Source organism: Lucilia sericata, unplaced genomic scaffold, assembly GCF_015586225.1.
Source record: "Lucilia sericata isolate MDLA Ls3-8-SP2 unplaced genomic scaffold, ASM1558622v1 Contig000851F_arrow, whole genome shotgun sequence".
Taxonomy (NCBI): Eukaryota; Metazoa; Arthropoda; class Insecta; order Diptera; family Calliphoridae; genus Lucilia; species Lucilia sericata.
This window is the reverse complement of record NW_023994843.1, coordinates 131533-151384: the sequence shown is the minus strand read 5'-3', so window position 1 is coordinate 151384 and position 19852 is coordinate 131533. Positions and strand designations below refer to the sequence as shown.

Here is a 19852-nt window from a genome sequence, read left to right as displayed (position 1 = left end):
CTGGCCAGCATGACTAGTCTTTTCATTGACTAGCTCATACTGCTGTGGCACGTCCACACACCTTTTCTTGAGCAATTGTGTTTTTTAAGGAAATTTGTTAATAAACTTATAAAACTGTTAGGGGTTTTTAAAATGTTAGGTTTTTTTTTTTTGTTGCTGACGTTTATTTTTAAGGTATTTGCTTTCTTTGAAAATTGCGGTAAATTCTGAGAATTTCTGTTTGTGTCCAAATTAAAACGTTTGGGAAAAGGAAACTGCAAAAGTTTGAAAATAAAAATGTTTTCATTTTGCAACAATTTAAAGCAGAAGACAAAAAAATATGTTGCAGAAATGTATGAGCATAGAAACTTCATTATTTGAAGCTCATAATGAAGTTTTAACCATTTTGTTGCCAAAAACTTTTTATGCACATTATAAGCAATTATTTATAGGTTAAGTTAGTTTTAAGTTTATTTTTCTAAATTTGCATGCCGTAGTAAATTTTGGATAAAATTTTTTTCTATAATTTTTCATCAATTCCATAAAACGTTTTTATGGTGTGTGCTTTGTTATAATTTTTATTTATTTTATTTTTTTGTTAAAAATTTATAAATATATACAAAAAACAATTCAATTCCCTCCCTCTTGCTTAAATCCAAAACAACAAATTTTTTATCTGTTATATTTTTTTCAACTTCTTTTTTTTCAGTGTGTCTAAATGTGTAGCAAAAATAAACTTTGTTCCCCCCCTCAATAAATAACAAAAAAAAAAAAAAATAACAAATTCCCCTCAAAAAAATACATAGTAGTTATTTTGATTAAAGCTCAATATGTTTAAGTGTTTGTATAAATGTGAAGATAATTAAGACAGCAACAACAGCAACAACAACAACCCTCTAAAATCCCCCAACAGCTACATTAGAGTATATACCCAACAACAGGTTTGTTTTTTTCCGGGGGAGAGCAGTTTTCTATGAAAAAAAAAAGCTTTTTTGTTTTTAACATCCAAACAATAACAAAAAAGCTTTTAAGGCTGACTGCCTTAAAAAGGGCAGTAATATAAAACAAAACTTACTACTGTTAATTTTTTACGTGCTGCCGTTATAAACAACAATTATGCGCCATGCCAAAACTGAGGCAATATATGTCCATGGATCAACCCTCCTCGACGGCGATAAGAAAAAAGTTATTAACATTTTTATATATACATACATATTTAACGTTATTTTTAAAATTTTTTGTAAAAGCTTGCTTGGTGTTATTTCTAACTTATAGTATTTTTTAAGGAAAAGCTTTTTTCTAAAGCTTTTCCCTGTAAATAAAGCATGTTGCCTGTGTTTGAAAGCTTTTAGTACTAACATTTTATAACATTTCATTTTACGTCTTTAACATTAATTCTCATACTATTTCATACCCCTTTCTAATAAAACTTTTTAAAAGCTTTTTTTCTTAATTTTATTTAGTTAACTTTTTTCTAGTTATTCCTCATCACTTGCTTCCTATTAATATCCTTTAACTAAATATCTATTTTATCCATTTCTTTTAATACTTTTCTATCACTTATATTCCCTTTTACACTACTTATTTATTTCTCTGTATTTGTTATCCAATTTCCTTACCTTAACGGTTTTTTTTCTTCAAAAGCTTTTCAAAGCTTCTACTAACATTAATCTGAAGAAGTGCATACTAAACAAAAGCTTTTTAACATTATATCCTTTTTGCTTAATATTTGTTTTTGCTCTTATTTGTGCTCTTTTTTATAACATTCCTTTTAGAAAGCTTTTTCTAAAGCTTTTCCTAACATATTTCCTTTTATATTAACACTAACTTTTTTACATAAATTCTTCTACTCAATTTTTAATTTACTTCTCTTTTTTAATCTCTTTCATAAGAACTTTTACCACTTTCATGTTCGACAATAGAAGCTTTTATAAGCTTTCCATCTTATTTCCTATATTGAATATGTAAAATGATTTCCTAGTTTCCAACCGTCCTTGTTTTTGCTGCAACAGGTTCTAGTCTCAGCACAAGCTTAGTCTAGACTATAGTCTGGGATATAGTCTTGTCTATAGTCTGGACTCTAGTCTTGTCGTTAGTCTGTACTCTCTTTTTTAATCTCTTTCATAAGAACTTTTACCACTTTCATGTTCGACAATAGAAGCTTTTATAAGCTTTCCATCTTATTTCCTATATTGAATATGTAAAATGATTTCCTAGTTTCCAACCGTCCTTGTTTTTGCTGCAACAGGTTCTAGTCTCAGCACAAGCTTAGTCTAGACTATAGTCTGGGATATAGTCTTGTCTATAGTCTGGACTATAGTCTTGTCTATTATCTGGACTATAGTCTAGATAATAGTCTGGACTATAGTCTAGATAATAGTCTGGACTATAGTCTAGATAATAGTCTGGACTATAGTCTGGACTATAGTCTGGACTATAGTCTTGTCTATAGTCTAGACTATAGTCTGGACTATAGTTAACACTATAGTCTGGATTCTAGAGTTTTTGATAGTCTTGCCTTTAGTCTGGACTATTGTTTTGTCTATAGTCTGGACTATTGTTTTGTCTATAGTCTGGACTATAGTCTTGTCTATAGTCTGGACTATAGTCTTGCCTATAGTCATGTCTATAGTCTTGTCTTTAGTCTTGTCCATAGTCTTGTCTATAGTCTGGACTATAGTCTTGTCTATAGTCTGGACTATGGTCTTGTCTATAGTCTGGACTATAATCTTGTCTATAGTCTGGACTATGGTGTTGTCGTAAGTCTGGACTATGGTGTTGTCTATAGTCTGGACAATAGTCTTGTCTATAGTCTAGACTCTTGTCATGTCTATAGTCTGGACTCTAATCTTGTCTATAGTCCAGGCTCTAGTCTGGTCTATAGTCTCCACTATAGTCTTGTCTATAGTCTGTACTATGATCTTGTCTATAGTCACGTTTATTGTCTTGTCTATATTCTAGGCTACAGTCATGTCTATTGTCAAGACTATAGTCTTGCCTAAAGTCTTGACTATAGCCTTGTTTAAAGTCTTGACAATAGTCTGGACTTTGGCCTTGTATTTAGCCTTGACTACAGTTTGGACTATAGTGTTGTCTGTATTCTAGGCTGCACTCGTATAAGTATAATCTTGTCTATAGTAGCGTATATAGTCTTGTCCATAGTATCGCCAATAGTCTGGACTATAGTCTAGACTAAAGGCTTGTCTATAGTCTGGACTATGGTCTCGTCTAGTTATAGTCTGAACTTATCTATAGTTTGGACTATAATCTTGTCTATAGTCTGGACTTGTCTATAATTTAGACGCTAGTCTTGTCTATAGTCTTTTCTATAGTCAGGACTATATTCTTGTCTATAGACTGTGTTTGAACTATAGTCTTGTCTATGAACTAGTCAATGAGCTTAGCTATAATCTTATCTGTCAGCTCTTCTTTAGTCTCGTTTAGAAACAAGTTTGAACTCGTCTTTGGACCTGTGTATAGTCTTGTATATATGTAGTATCTCAAATTTCATGTTATTTTACTCTTTAATAAAAGTTGCTTATTAAAACCTTAAAGTATGCTACAGTTTTTTGCAACTTATTTCTTCTACTTTATATCTGTATTTTATATGAGCAAGTGTTTTTAATTATTTTATCAAAAAAATTAAACTGTTATTATAAAACAACAATATAAAACAAATACTAAATATATATATTTTTTTGTGGCATGCCTCTTTTTTCTCTTTCTCTCGTTTTTTTCTCTCTCATTCTCTTTCCCAAAAATATATGTACACGAAATGAAAAAAAAAACACACACACATTTTTAGGACGATGACAGCAGTATGTTTCGTCTGCAACCTGCCCATAATGTCACATCAAGTGGGACTGGTGTGGTCGGGGGGCAATGGTTGGGATGATCTAGTAAGAGAACAGGTAATTTTTAAAAATGGAAAGATAAGAAGAATTTTTTATATGAAATTTTCGGAAATATTTTGTTTTAATGAATATTCAGCTGGAGGAGTCTACCATCAGACAAAGATTGGGCGGCAGAAGAGATTCGGCAGCACAAATCAATACACCTCCTAGTACATCGCCACCGCCGGGTAAGTTAGAATAAGGATTTTGAAAATAAGTTTTTTTTAATTTTGCTGGAAAAATCTGATTCACTAAAAAATCGATTCTTTAGGCATGCAACGTCGCCGCCGCAGTTCTTTGGCCCAACTAACCGATCTTCTGCGAGAATGGAGTGGTGGTGTAAAACATCAAACATCCCAATCCCAAAGAGCGACCAAGGCCCCTTTGAATAGGCGTGAAACTTTGGCTGATTTGGCGCGCAGTTTACCCTGGCGTACCTCTGTATCTGATGCTGCCACCAGTGCTGGTCCCACATATGTGGCACCACGCAAACGACGTGAATCAAGTGCTGATGCTGGTTTGCGTAGTACACGCACCCGAAGAGACTCCAATACTGCAGAGTTTGTGAAACATTGGAATCGTAGGGAGAGTACCGTAGATGAACCCACCATAGTGGCGGTCAATGTAGTAGTGGAGCCTTCTAAGGGGGTGAGTAGTACAGAATGAAGAGTATTTGTAGTAAATCCTTTATGTAAATACAATCCTTTTTATATATTGAAACATTTTTCTCTTTGTAAATATTTCCATTTTTATGTAAATATATAAATGTGTTCCCTCATCCATTGAAAAATCGAAAAGGGTTCAAGACGCGATTCGGGTGAAAGTAATCATTCCAGTCGTCGCGATAGCTCTATAGGTCGTATTATAACTCCCTCTACTACACCACCACCGCCTCCACGCATTGGCGTTAGTCCAGTGAAAAGAGATTCCCTGGCTGCTCCCGAATTTCCCAATTTCCGTTATGAACAACGCCCCTCCACCAGCTCGGCTGGTTCTGATTCTATGCCTCTTTACTCATGTTCTTCTCACAATCAGGTCGATTCATCTTGTCAGGCGCTGCCACCACCCACCATTATCATGAGTTCAGTAACACCACCAGCTACTAGTCCTACCGCTCCGAAGGGGAGGAGGGATTCTACTACTCAGTGTGGTAGAGTTAATCGTCGAGATTCCAAGGCCGGCATTAGTCCTGAAAGGGCCCCTAGGCTTCAACGTTTACAGAGACAGGCAACCGCTTTCGATGAAAGTTGTTTGCCGGGTGGCAGCAGAAGAGGTTCTCAACCGGCTCTTAGTCCTGATCCGCCAGAGGAGGGTCAAAGGCGCAATTCACGCCGTGATTCTTTAAGTCCTGATAGTGCTTCTAGGGGTGGTAGACGCGACTCGCGTACCCATTTATCCCCTGATCGTAGTCATGAGCGTGAGGGTAGTCCTCATCGTCGTCATGCTTTAAGAAGGCAAAGTTCTTCGGCAGCACGTAGTTCTAGGTCGCCCGATTCTACTAGTATTTGTTCGTCGCGAGATGCCAGTCCCTGTGGCAGGCCTCCCCCATTGCCGGTAGTAGAACAGGGCAGTAGTAGGCCCGCCATTAGAAGACAATCAACAACTGAGGAGATTTTAATAGCCCGAGGTTTTCGCAGACAATCCACCACCGAGGAAATGATCAGATGTCGCAACTTTCGACGCCAAAGTTCACAAAGTGATGATGTTTGTCGGTTAGTATGAATAAATCCATAAAATCCTTCAACCCCTCTTACAACTGTTTCAAATTATTTTCAGTTATCGTGGCCGCCGTGACTCTAGTGCCCAAATCATTGATGGCACCATCGGTACCATGACGGTGGAGACCACCAGCACCTTTTTTGATTCCAGCACCCAAACTGGTAAGCTTTTTTCTAAACTTAATCTTAATTAAAATCACACTTAAGCTTTAAATTAAAAATCTTTATAAACTTTAGCTAAATGCTTTTTTCTATAACAGTATAAACCCCCCCTTTAAAGTTTGTTAAAAGCTAATCTTTTTGAAATTAATGTCAACATCCCTTAGTTGAAGCAGCTCTTAGGTTAAATACCCACCTGTTAATCAATTGCAGGTATTGTTTAAGAAAAAACTTTTAGTTTTACTTTTCCTTAATGCCTGAAAGAACACACACGAGCTCATTTACTAGCACTCTCTCTCTCCCATACCAAGAGCAACACTTAATAATTTGTTGTAAACTTTAAATTGCTGGTATTATTAAGCATTATTTAGCCTGTCATCTTAATATTTTATAGTTTATTTAACAAACTCTATGGAAAGTAAATGAAAACTAGTTGAATGTGAAAATTTTGTAAACAAGAGGAGAAATTTATTCCCAAAGCTAATTGTAGCTTTTTTACAAACTATTTACTATTGCAACTCATTTTTTTGGAACTGGTGCCAAATCCTTTAAAAGACTTTATATATGTTTGAAAAATGAATGTATGTGTGTGTTTTAAAACTCCTTACAATAGTTTAAGTAATATTAGCTGCTGTAATTACCTTACTTAATGAACTTGCATTTTCTTTACTTTTAACCTTAGTAAAAGCAAAAAGTTTCTTAGGAAATACAAATATACTTTGTGTGTTTACTCATAATTATGATTAAATCTTCAAGCAATTAGTTTACCTAAGAAATAATAATGCAGATAAAATAGCTAAAACTTTAGCTTGAACTTAATGGAAACACCTTTTTAAATCAGGAAACAAAAAACAATATTCTGTTTTCCAGGAAATTAAATTTTTTAAGAATGGGAAAGAAATGGAATACTATACTGAACTATAGGCAAAACTATAGATTAGAGTGTAAAATATAGTATAGACTAGTCTATACTATGGACTAGGGTAGTCGACAGGCTAGACTATATATTAGAGTATAGTCCAGACTATAGGTTAGACTATAGAGTAGACCATAGACCAGACGCTATCGAGTAGACTAAAACTATAGACTAACCAACTAACTAACGACTACTAACTAACTAACTAACTAACTAACTAACTAACTAACTAACTAACTAACTAACTAACTAACTAACTAACTAACTAACTAACTAACTAACTAACTAACTAACTAACTAACTAACTAACTAACTAACTAACTAACTAACTAACTAACTAACTAACTAACTAACTAACTAACTAACTAACTAACTAACTAACTACTAACTAACTAACTAACTAACTAACTAACTAACTAACTAACTACTAACTAACTAACTAACTAACTAACTAACTACTAACTAACTAACTAACTAACTAACTAACTAACTAACTAACTAACTAACTAACTAACTAACTAACTAACTAACTAACTAACTAACTAACTAACTAACTAACTAACTAACTAACTAACTAACTAACTAACTAACTAACTAACTAACTAACTAACTAACTAACTAACTAACTAACTAACTAACTAACTAACTAACTAACTAACTAACTAACTAACTAACTACTAACTAACTAACTAACTAACTAACTAACTAACTAACTAACTAAACTAACTAACTAACTACTAACTAACTAACTAACTAACTACTAACTAACTAACTAACTAACTAACTAACTAACTAACTAACTAACTAACTAACTACTAACTAACTAACTAACTAACTAACTAACTAACTAACTAACTAACTAACTAACTAACTAACTAACTAACTAATAACTAACTAACTAACTAACTAACTACTACTAACTAACTAACTAACTAACTACTAACTAACTAACTAACTAACTAACTAACTAAACGAACTAACTAACTAACTACTAACTAACTAACTAACTAACTAACTAACTAACTAACTAACTAACTAACTAACTAACTAACTAACTAACTAACTAACTAACTAACTAACTAACTAACTAACTAACTAACTAACTAACTAACTAACTAACTAACTAACTAACTAACTAACTAACTACTAACTAACTAACTAACTACTAACTAACTAACTAACTAACTAACTAACTAACTAACTAACTAACTAACTAACTAACTACTAACTAACTAACTAACTAACTACTAACTAACTAACTAACTAACTAACTAACTAACTAACTAACTAACTAACTAACTAACTAACTACTAACTAACTAACTAACTAACTAACTAACTAACTACTACTAACTAACTAACTAACTAACTAACTAACTAACTAACTAACTAACTAACTAACTAACTAACTAACTAACTAACTAACTAACTAACTAACTAACTAACTAACTAACTAACTAACTAACTAACTAACTAACTAACTAACTAACTAACTAACTACTAACTAACTAACTACTACTAACTAACTAACTAACTAACTAACTAACTAACTAACTAACTAACTAACTAACTAACTAACTAACTAACTACTAACTAACTAACTAACTAACTAACTAACTAACTAACTAACTAACTAACTAACTAACTAACTAACTAACTAACTAACTAACTACCTAACTAACTAACTAATTAACTAATTACTAACTAACTAACTAACTAACTAACTAGCTAACTACTAACTAACTAACCTACTAACTAACTAACTAACTACTAACTAACTACTAACTACTAACTAACTACTAACTAACTAACTACTAACTAACTAACTAACTAACTAACTAACTAACTAACTAACTAACTAAACTAACTACTAACTAACTAACTAACTAACTAACTAACTAACTACTACTAACTAACTAACTAACTAACTAACTAACTAACTAACTAACTAACTAACTAACTAACTAACTAACTAACTAACTAACTACTAACTAACTAACTAACTAACTAACTAACTAACTAACTAACTACAACTAACTAACTAACTAACTAACTAACTAACTAACTAACTAACTAACTAACTAACTAACTAACTAACTATAGTCGAGTCTATAATCTAGTCTACAGTCTAGTCTATAGTCTAGTCTATAGTCTAGTCTATAGTCTAGTCTATAGTCTAGTCTAAAGTCTAGTCTATAGTCTAGTCTAAAGTCTAGTCTATAGTCTAGTCTATAGTCTAGTCTATAGTCTAGTCTATAGTCTAGTCCATAGTCTAGTCTATAGTCTAGTCTATAGTCTAGTCTATAGTCTAGTCTATAGTTTAGTCTATAGTCTAGTCTATAGTCTAGTCTATAGTCTAGTCTATAGTCTAGTCTATAGTCTAGTCTATAGTCTAGTCTATAGTCTAGTCTATAGTCTAGTCTATAGTCTAGTCTATAGTCTAGTCTATAGTCTAGTCTATAGTCTAGTCTATTGTCTAGTCTATAGTCTAGTCTATAGTCTAGTCTATAGTCTAGTCTATAGTCTAGTCTATAGTCTAGTCTATAGTCTAGTCTATAGTCTAGTCTATAGTCTAGTCTATAGTCTAGTCTATAGTCTAGTATATAGTCTAGTCTATAGTCTATTCTATAGTCTAGTCTATAGTCTAGTCTATAGTCTAGTCTATAGTCTAGTCTATTATCTAGTCTATAGTCTAGTCCATAATTTAGTCTATAGTCTAGTCCATTACCTTTTTTAAAAAATATTTTCTGGTCTAGCCTAAATTCTGGTGTTTAGTATATTCTTTAGTCTAGTGTATTGTTTATTCCATAGTCTAGCCTTTAGTTTAGTCTGTGATCTAAATTTTGAAGATTCTTTCCAATTTTGTTTGACACTTCCTAAGACACCCTGTTATTTAAAACCAGTTTCGCTTTTTCTTCCTTTAACTTTGTTGGCAACTTAATGCTTACTTTGACATTTGACCAAGATATTTGACACATTTCTTAACTTAATGTTTACTCTCTTTATGTGCGACTAACGCTCTTTTCTTTTGCTTCCTTTAAAGCAACACATGATACTACTGACACATTTCAAAGTAAATACACACTGATAACAAAAAGTACCAACAAAAAAAAAAGAAGAGGGAAAAAATAAATAGGTTAAGGAAAGCGAAATAGGAAAAATAGTACTAAAATTTACGTTACAAAAACAATGCGCGCGCATTAGGCGGACAAAGTCTTTTTTGAACAAAGAACAAAGGATAATAAAAATAACATAAAATATATAGTAACTATAATAGAAAGTTGTGAAAGAAAAGAACAAAGATAATTTGACATATAAACAAGAGCAGAAAACTCTCTGGGAGTAAGATGTGTTAGAGATACTAATTTGACAGTTGTTTTAGGGAGATATTGCTAAAGTTTAGTACAGAGCAAAAGGCAGCATAGTGACTTTTGCTGTAGGTTTAAAGGAATCAGTTGTTAAACAAAACGCGTACGTTAAACACTTAAAATTGAGGAGTTAAAAATAAGAAAAGAAAAAATTAAAAAAAAAAAATTAAAAGAAAATTTTTAAATTTACAAAAAATAATAAGAAATTATTGAAATATTAAAACAAACACACCTAAAATTATACTTTAGTTATTAAAATAAAATAGCGTGCCAAAAGTAGGCTTTAATTATTTTACTGTATAAAGTGTTGGTTTGTTAGCAGCCAAAACGTGTAGTGTGAGTGTAGGAGAAAGTATTTAAGTGTGTGTGTGTATGAGCAATTTGTAGCAAGTGATGTTAACAAGTGCTTGATATTTTTACTAAAACAAAAAAAAATTAACTAAATCCCAAGATACTGACAAAACAAAACTATTAAAACGAAACAAACAAAAAAAGTTAAAAAAAACCAAAGTAAACAAAATAATTATTTAATTATTATTAAAGAAAATCTAAAATACTTTTTGTTAACAAATAAAGCAAAAACCATAATTTTTGTTTAATATTTCCTTAAGAATTTAAGCAAAATTTCCCAAAATTACGAAACCATCAAAATTGCGGATTTTACAAAGCATGCGCCGTTTAAAATTAGTACGTATTACAAAAAATATCTTTAATAATTTTAAAAAATTAAATAAATTAATAAAAATTTTTGAAAAATAACATATAGAGAAGGAAAACTTTAACCAAAAACAAACTTTCCTCTAAATATTCCTATTTAATGCCCAAAAGTAGTCTTCAGTTTCTGTTTGTTATTTTGTTTTCTTGACTTTCATTCATAAATTTGTTTGTATGTATTATTTTCTTTTATATACTATAAATTCCTTTGTTAAATACAAAGATGAATGAAATGTGAAAAAAAAGAAAAATATTTTTCTTTCATATTTTTCTCAAGTTGTATACTTTTAGGCTGTGTTTTCTTATTAATGTCCTAGTCTTTAATTGTGGAGGGATTTTTAGCTAGTTGTTTACATTTCTTTATATTTCGCTTTAAAAACTTTAAGATTACAGTATTGTTTAGCTAATTTCTAGGTTTAGTCTTGATTTCGAGGCCCCTAAATGTATACTTTAGAGAAAAACTGATACATGCCGCAAAAATATGCAACAGTTTGCTGCAGTTTGAATCAATTTAGAACACAATTAAATATAACCTCTCTTAAACTAGAAAAAATATGACATTATATAGGAGAAACTTTTTTCCAATCTTAGACCCATTGTGCAAATAGTTTTATCAAAAACAATTAAAAATTAAATAGCATTTGACATATTATACAAAAAAAATTGTATTTATATGAAAAAATCAATAAATTTAATTTGCATTTTTTAAAAATAATCCCATTGTGCAGCAAATTTTTTGAAAATTATGTAAATTTAATATTATTCTAGACCATATATCTAAACTCCTACATTTTCAAGCATTTTTAAGGAATACAAGTTTAAATACTAGAATCAAATGGTTTGTAATGACCCATAGTGCAAGAAATTTGTTTGAAACAACATTACTGCAGACTAGTTTTTCTTAAGTTATTTATTTTATAGAGAAAATTCTCAAAATTAATAGAAAATTTAAAATTTAGAGAAAGACGACATAATATAAAAATACGAACCATTCAAAGACCCATTGTGCAAATATTTCTTTTTAATATTAAAAACAATTAAAAATTAAGTAGCACTTTACATATCAAACAAGAAAAATATACATAAATTAATTAATTTAAAATAATTTTCAAAAAAATAATCCCATTGTGCAGCAAATATTATGAACCTATTATTAATATTCATATGTTTCCAGACTATATGTATAAACTCCTTTATTTTCAAGCATTTTTGAGGAATACAATTATGAATAATAGAATCAAATGGCTTGTAATGACCCATAGTGCAAGAATTTTGTTTGAAACAACATTACTGCAGACTAGTTTTACATAATTTATTTTGTAAAGAAAATTCTCAAAATTTATAAAAAATTCACTAAATTTAAATAAAAATAATTTTATGCGTCCCATTGTGTATAAAAGAAACGTTAACTAAAAAGTTATTTATCAACAGCTATACTCTATAAGAGTTTCAAATAGTAAATTTTAGCTTTATAAAACTTAAAAATTTACGCGAATTGTTTTTGCGACCCATAGTGCAAAATTTTTTTCTAAACTAACAATGTAAAAGACAAATTTGAAATAATGTTAGTTTATTTCGTAAAGATTTTTTGTTAAATAAATAGACAAATATTTCAATATCGACCCATTGTGCCAAAAACTTATGTTTTTCCCGAACCATAGTGCAAACAATTTTTTAACTAACAAACAGATTTAAACTCATTAAAGTTATTTTTATTAAGATTCTTATAAAATAAATGAATAAAAATTTCTATCTGACCCATTGTGCAAAAACTTTTTAAGCTAAAACATGCTCTTTTTAACAGCTTAAACAATAACTGAAGTCAAAGGAAACGTATTCGATTTATAGAAAAAAATTAAGTACCCGACCCACTGTGCAATAATTTTTTAAGCTAAAACGATAATTTAAAACAACTATAACTTATTAGAACTTCTAATAATAAAATTTTTCAATTTTTATTTTCAACGAAAACCTTCATATTTGTGAAAAACTATTTTCCCTTGCCCATTGTGCATATTAAAAAAATGTTAAAAAATCTTTAATTAGACTTATTTTATTGAATTAAACAACTTTTTTATTAAATATTTGTCTGAATACATACATAGAAATTATTGTAATTGGCCCATTGTGCAAAAGAATTTTTATCACATTTTATCAAACATTTTTAACATTTGTTGCTTCCTATAAAAAAATTAAGCAAAATTTTGTTAAAAGTATATTAAAAATTAAAGAAATTAAGATAAAAGGCCCACTGTGCAGGAAATTTTTTACCTAAATTACCCACTGTGCATTTATAAAATTTATATATTTTGCTAAAATTATTAAATAAATATCTGTTTTCATCAAAAGTTTATTCCACAGAACTTACTAAAAGAAATAGTTAAACAAACTCAGTGACCCATAGTGCAACAAAAAATTAAAAAAATTTGGAAATGTGTAAACTAAAAAATATTTTAAAATATTTTCATTTATAAATTGACTAAAAATCTACATATAAACAAAATTTTCAACTTACCAGCCCATTGTGCAAATTCTGCAAAAAAATAAAAAATATAAACATTAAAAATTAAAAATTTAAGTTTTAAACAGCTTTTATTTTAAAATAATTATAAACTACATAAAATATTTTTACATGAATATTTAAAAACGACCCATAGTGCAAAATTATATAAGAAATTACCAGAAAATATTGTTGGAAATATTTTACAACAAATTTCTTCGGAATAAGAAGATTTTGAATGAAAAAACTGCAAAAGTTAAAGGAATAGTTAAGTGATCATAATACTATGAGACTGTTTTAGTGCCATTGTGCAAATATTTGCAACAAGTAAAATATTTATTACTTTAATCTGAAATATTTTTTCCTACACTCCATTTCAAATCAAAAATTCATTTTGGCAAATATTCCAATTTTCAGCCAAAATTAAACAAATAGACAATAAAAATTTATTACTTATTTGTTTATTGAACTGTTCGTTTGTTTTCCATCATTAAATCTGCAATTTTACCACCACTCCAACACCCCGCAAAACCACTTAAGCCAGCAAACATTTCCACAAAAAATTAATTATTAATTAAAGTTTTATAACTCTTAAACACAACCAGACAATACAATTTAATGCTTATTACCACTACACATAACGTATGGCTTAAATAACAATCTATAGCATACTTTCAGACATGCATACGTAAAATCATATTCATGACTGTGCATGATTATTCTTTTGTTTATTTTACTTACTTATTCTACGTTGCAAAAAAGAAAAAAAAAAACCGAAAAGTCAATTAAATTTCATTTTATTAAATAACATTAAAAACGGAAGAACATTTACCGTCACTGAACAATGTAACAGAAACAGATACTAACTTCGAAAAATCAACTTCATAAAATTTGATGTTATAATCGTAGCAGCTAAAAGTATGCATCAGAAATTAAATGATAATGCACGTATTACAAATTTGAAGAATTCATAAATGGGGGAGAAAATATTAATGAAATTATTGTAAAAGTAATAAACGGATTCACTATGGGGTCTTAATTTCTTCTAGTTCTGTTCTAGTTCTGTTCTAGTTCTGTTCTAGTTCTGTTCTAGTTCTGTTCTAGTTCTGTTCTAGTTCTGTTCTAGTTCTGTTCTAGTTCTGTTCTAGTTCTGTTCTAGTTCTGTTCTAGTTCTGTTCTAGTTCTGTTCTAGTTCTGTTCTAGTTCTGTTCTAGTTCTGTTCTAGTTCTGTTCTAGTTCTGTTCTAGTTCTGTTCTAGTTCTGTTCTAGTTCTGTTCTAGTTCTGTTCTAGTTCTGTTCTAGTTCTGTTCTAGTTCTGTTCTAGTTCTGTTCTAGTTCTGTTCTAGTTCTGTTCTAGTTCTGTTCTAGTTCTGTTCTAGTTCTGTTCTAGTTCTGTTCTAGTTCTGTTCTAGTTCTGTTCTAGTTCTGTTCTAGTTCTGTTCTAGTTCTGTTCTAGTTCTGTTCTAGTTCTGTTCTAGTTCTGTTCTAGTTCTGTCTAGTTCTGTCTGTTCTAGTTCTGTTCTAGTTCTGTTCTAGTTCTGTTCTAGTTCTGTTCTAGTTCTGTTCTAGTTCTGTTCTAGTTCTGTTCTAGTTCTGTTCTAGTTCTGTTCTAGTTCTGTTCTAGTTCTGTTCTAGTTCTAGTTCTTCTAGTTCTGTTCTAGTTCTGTTCTAGTTCTGTTCTAGTTCTGTTCTAGTTCTGTTCTAGTTTCTTTCTAGTTCTGTTCTAGTTCTGTTCTAGTTCTGTTCTAGTTCTGTTCTAGTTCTGTTCTAGTTCTGTTCTAGTTCTGTTCTAGTTCTGTTCTAGTTCTGTTCTAGTTCTGTTTCTAGTTCTGTTCTAGTTCTGTTCTAGTTCTGTTCTTTCTAGTTCTGTTCTAGTTCTGTTCTAGTTCTGTTCTAGTTCTGTTCTAGTTCTGTTCTAGTTCTGTTCTAGTTCTGTTCTAGTTCTGTTCTAGTTCTGTTCTAGTTCTGTTCTAGTTCTGTTCTAGTTCTGTTCTAGTTCTGTTCTAGTTCTGTTCTAGTTCTGTTCTAGTTCTGTTCTAGTTCTGTTCTAGTTCTGTTCAGTTCTGTTCTAGTTCTGTTCTAGTTCTGTTCTAGTTCTGTTCTAGTTCTGTTCTAGTTCTGTTCTAGTTCTGTTCTAGTTCTGTCTAGTTCTAGTTCTGTTCTAGTTCTGTTCTAGTTCTGTTCTAGTTCTGTTCTAGTTCTGTTCTAGTTCTGTTCTAGTTCTGTGTCTAGTTGTCTAGTTATGTCTAGGTCTGTTCTAGTTCGGTTCTTAGTCTGTTCTAGTTCTGTTCTAGTTCTGTTCTAGTTCTGTTCTAGTTCTGTTCTAGTTCTGTTCTAGTTCTGTTCTAGTTCTGTTCTAGTTCTGTTCTAGTCTGTCTAGTTCTGTTCTAGTTCTGTTCTAGTTCTGTTCTAGTTCTGTTCTAGTTCTGTTCTAGTTCTGTTCTAGTTCTGTTCTAGTTCTGTTCTAGTTCTGTTCTAGTTCTGTTCTAGTTCTGTTCTAGTTCTGTTCTAGTTCTGTTCTAGTTCTGTTCTAGTTCTGTTCTAGTTCTGTTCTAGTTCTGTTCTAGTTCTGTTCTAGTTCTGTTCTAGTTCTGTTCTAGTTCGTGTTCTAGTTTGTTCTAGTTCTGTTCTAGTCTGTTCTAGTTCTGTTCTAGTTCTGTTCTAGTTCTGTTCTAGTTCTGTTAGTAGTTCATGTTCTAGTTCAATTTGCTTTCTAGTTTCTGTTCTAGTTCTGTTCTAGTTCTGTTCTAGTTCTTGTTCGAGTTCTGCTGTTCTAGTTCTGTTCTAGTTCTGTTCTAGTTCTGTTCTAGTTTCTGTTCTAGTTCTGTTCTAGTTCTGTTCTAGTCTGTTCTAGTTCTGTTCTAGTTCTGTTCTAGTTATGTTCTAGTTATGTTCTAGTTCCGTTCTAGGTTCGGTTTCTAAATCTCTTCTAGTTCGGTTCTAGTTCTGTCTAGTTCTATGTTCTTTAGTTCTGTTCTAGTTCTGTTTCTAGTTCTGTTCTAGTTCTGTTCTAGTTCCTGTCTAGTTCTAGTTCTGTTCTAGTTTGTTCAGTTCTGTTCTAGTTCTAGTTATGTTCTAGTTCTGTTCTAGTTCTGTTCTAGTTCTGTTCTAGTTCTGTTCTAGTTCTGTTCTAGTTCTGTTCTAGTCTGTTCTAGTTCTGTTCTAGTTCCTGTCTAGTTCGTTCTAGTTCGTTCTAGTTCTGTTCTAGTTCTGTTCTAGTTCTGTTCTAGTTCTGTTCTAGTTCTGTTCTAGTTCTGTTCTAGTTATGTTCTAGTTATGTTCTAGTTCTGTTCTAGTTCTGTTCTAGTTCTGTTCTAGTTCTGTTCTAGTTCTGTTCTAGTTCTGTTCTAGTTCTGTTCTAGTTCTGTTCTAGTTCTGTTCTAGTTCTGTTCTAGTTCTGTTCTAGTTCTGTTCTAGTTCTGTTCTAGTTCTGTTCTAGTTCTGTTCTAGTTCTGTTCTAGTTCTGTTCTAGTTCTGTTCTTTCTGTTCTAGTTCTGTTTTAGTTCTGTTCTAGTTCTGTTCTAGTTCTGTTCTAGTTCTGTTCTAGTTCTGTTCTAGTTCTGTTTAGTTCTGTTCTAGTTCTGTTCTAGTTCTGTTCTAGTTCTGTTCTAGTTCTGTTCTAGTTCTGTTCTAGTTCTGTTCTAGTTCTGTTCTAGTTCTGTTCTAGTTCTGTTCTAGTTCTGTTCTAGTTCTGTTCTAGTTCTGTTCTAGTTCTGTTCTAGTTCTGTTCTAGTTCTGTTCTGTTTTAATTCTGTTTTAGTTCTCTTCTAGTTCTCTTGTAGTTCTGTTCTAGTCCTGTTTTAGTCTAAATCTAGTTCTATTATGGTTTAGTTCTATTTTAATTTCTCTATATCTGTTTTATTTTAATAATATTGTTGTACACATGGATACATTTGTTCTGTTTATTGTCAATACGTTGTCTATTAGAGACAGAAAGCTCTTTTTCTTTAAGCTTCGTGTCTCATGTTTATAATCATAAACTTTATAAAGTCATTGATGATGTCTCAAGGTAAAAAAAATACCTACAAACATTGACCGCAAGTATTGACCATTTAGTGGGTAAAGGGAAAACTGATACCTCATATGACAGGATAAAGGTTGTAAGGATAAAAACATATAAACAAACAACTTATGAGTCTGACTGTTGTGTAGTTGATATAATAAAGTGAATCAAAATGACCTTATGGTCTTAAATTACTTAGTTAAAGGAAAAAAATAATAAAAAAACCTACATAGATACACACAGAGATACAGTTATTGAGACTAATAACAAAACAAAAGTAATTGAAAATTATTTGTATTAAACATTTACTCATCGTTGGGATACAGGAGAAAAACAAAATAAAACACACACGCATATATGTAAGTAAATATTTCAAAACTAACAAAGGATAAACGTACGTTTGCTTGTATGTCTATGGCTGTATGCCTTTCCCTTTCTAGATTTATTATATTTAGACCTGAACAACAACTACAACAAACAGACCATTAATAAAATGAAAATTGATAGAGTGTGGACAATATTAAATTGATAGTATTGTAGCATATATTAAGGAGAAAGTCCTGCAAATAAAGTTAAATTTTTGCTTAAATTAATTAAAGCTTTTGGTCATAAAAATTCATTAATTTCTTGGGAAAAAAATTAATGAAAATTTAGTTTTAATTAACCAAATATGCCGAAGGGAATTAAAGCTAAATTGTATTAAAAAGAATTTTGTGAGTTAAGGGAAAATTAAATAAAATTTGCAATTTATTACTTAAAAGAAAAAACAATTTTTTTTAAATAACAAGATTTTAGTAAAATTTTGGCAACACATTATGTCCTTTATGCTTCCTCTGTTTAAGCAATTTGTTAAAACTATATACAATAACTTAATTAAATTTCTAATAGCAATGTTGCTATTGTCGGTTGTGAATCCTGTGAGTGGGTAGAGATGCATGTGTTAACTGTCATTGTGTTGTAAATCTCATGGATTACAATTTATTTTATATCGAAGAAAAAAAATTTACGTGTTTTTCATCCTTCTTTTCCTAGAGGTAAACTTTTTTTCTAATACTCGTACAAACAACAGCGCATACTGTTCAACACCTTTTAATATAAATTATTTTATTGTCGTCAATAGAGGAGAGAGAAAGACACATACAAACTCTCTGTAGACACAGCTGCTAAAAGAGCATTAATAGAAAGTAAAAATAGTGTTCTAGAGTGGGTGGTAAAAGTGTAGGGACAAGTAATTTAGTAATAGACTGTCAGGGTCTTCCTTCACATTCAACGATTAGTTCAATCTGTTAGAAGAAGAGAAGGAGGTGTGTCATACCTGAACTATAAGTCCCAATGAATGAATGAAAAACTATTGGAAACATTCATTACTTTAATATGACTTAATGTTTGTGTGCGTGTCCTTTCTACCTTGTTATTGTATTGGTTTTGTATATATAGTATACTTTTTTCATTATCTTCATATTTTTTCTTTTCTACTTTAGTTTTTCCCCCTCATTTCACTTCTATTAGTGTATGGGTCTATTGTTTATTTTATTTGTTCTTAGTTTTTCCAATTTTGTTTATGGCTGGACATTTAGACATTATTGTAAATCACAAGAACAAACCAAAAATTGTAGTTATTTAAGACCAGTGTTGTGGCTTAATAAACTGCGCATTCCTCTAGATTGCAGGCGATGTGCTCAGGCAAATGAATGTTTATGCTATGAAAATGTTGAGAGAAACTCAGGTTGGGAAAAGAAGTAGTTGAAATTAATGAAAAACAAATAAAAATGTCCATAAATTAAAGGAATTTTGCAAAAAAATAACTAACAAAAATTATCCTGAACAGAACGGAAATTGCACATAAGTAGAGGAGAACTAAAACGGAACTAGAACAGAACCAGAACAGAACTAGAACAGAACTAGAACAGAACTAGAACAGAATTAGAACAGAACTAGAACAGAACTAGAACAGAACTAGAACAGAACTAGAACAGAACTAGAACAGAACTAGAACAGAACTAGAACAGAACTAGAACAGAACTAGAACAGAACTAGAACAGAACTAGAACAGAACTAGAACAGAACTAGAACAGAACTAGAACAGAACTAGAACAGAACTAGAACAGAACTAGAACAGAACTAGAACAGAACTAGAACAGAACTAGAACAGAACAGAACTAGTACCAGAAACGAACAAGAACCAGAACAAAACTAGAATTGAGAGAAAAATCTTTCCATTGTGCAAGAGCTCTATTTTAATTTATTTGGCTTTATGTAGACAACGACTTTTTTCAATTGCACCCCCAAAATTATGCTTCTCTTTACATAAAAATAATACTAAATGCAACAAACTGTAAATACTCTAATTAAATATGTATGTCTGCATTCCGTTAGTAATTAAGTAAATAATTACTTAATAAATAAAAATTATTTATAATAAACAAATATACATATGTATGTGCGTCTGATATTATTTTAATAATATTAGTTATAGCTGCCAGCAGGGGTTATATAGCCACAGCCCTTAGCAACCAATTTATACCCTTTACAAATTTTTTGCATTTTAATCTTTAAACAAAAATAAACTTTTTTTTCACATTATTTTTAATTTCTGTTCTATA

General features: G+C 30.6%; 1 protein-coding gene across 1 annotated transcript in view; it reads left to right on the top strand.

The window, feature by feature from the left end:
* Positions 1-731: 731 nt before the first annotated feature.
* Positions 732-19852, top strand: part of LOC119608578 — a gene marked incomplete at its 3' end in the record, with an annotated part of 140629 nt that continues 121508 nt past the window's right edge. The window contains 6 exon segments of the mRNA XM_037963043.1: positions 732-1164; positions 3785-3890; positions 3970-4060; positions 4144-4520; positions 4671-5584; positions 5649-5752. Coding sequence (XP_037818971.1) covers positions 1103-1164; positions 3785-3890; positions 3970-4060; positions 4144-4520; positions 4671-5584; positions 5649-5752 — 1654 coding nt within the window.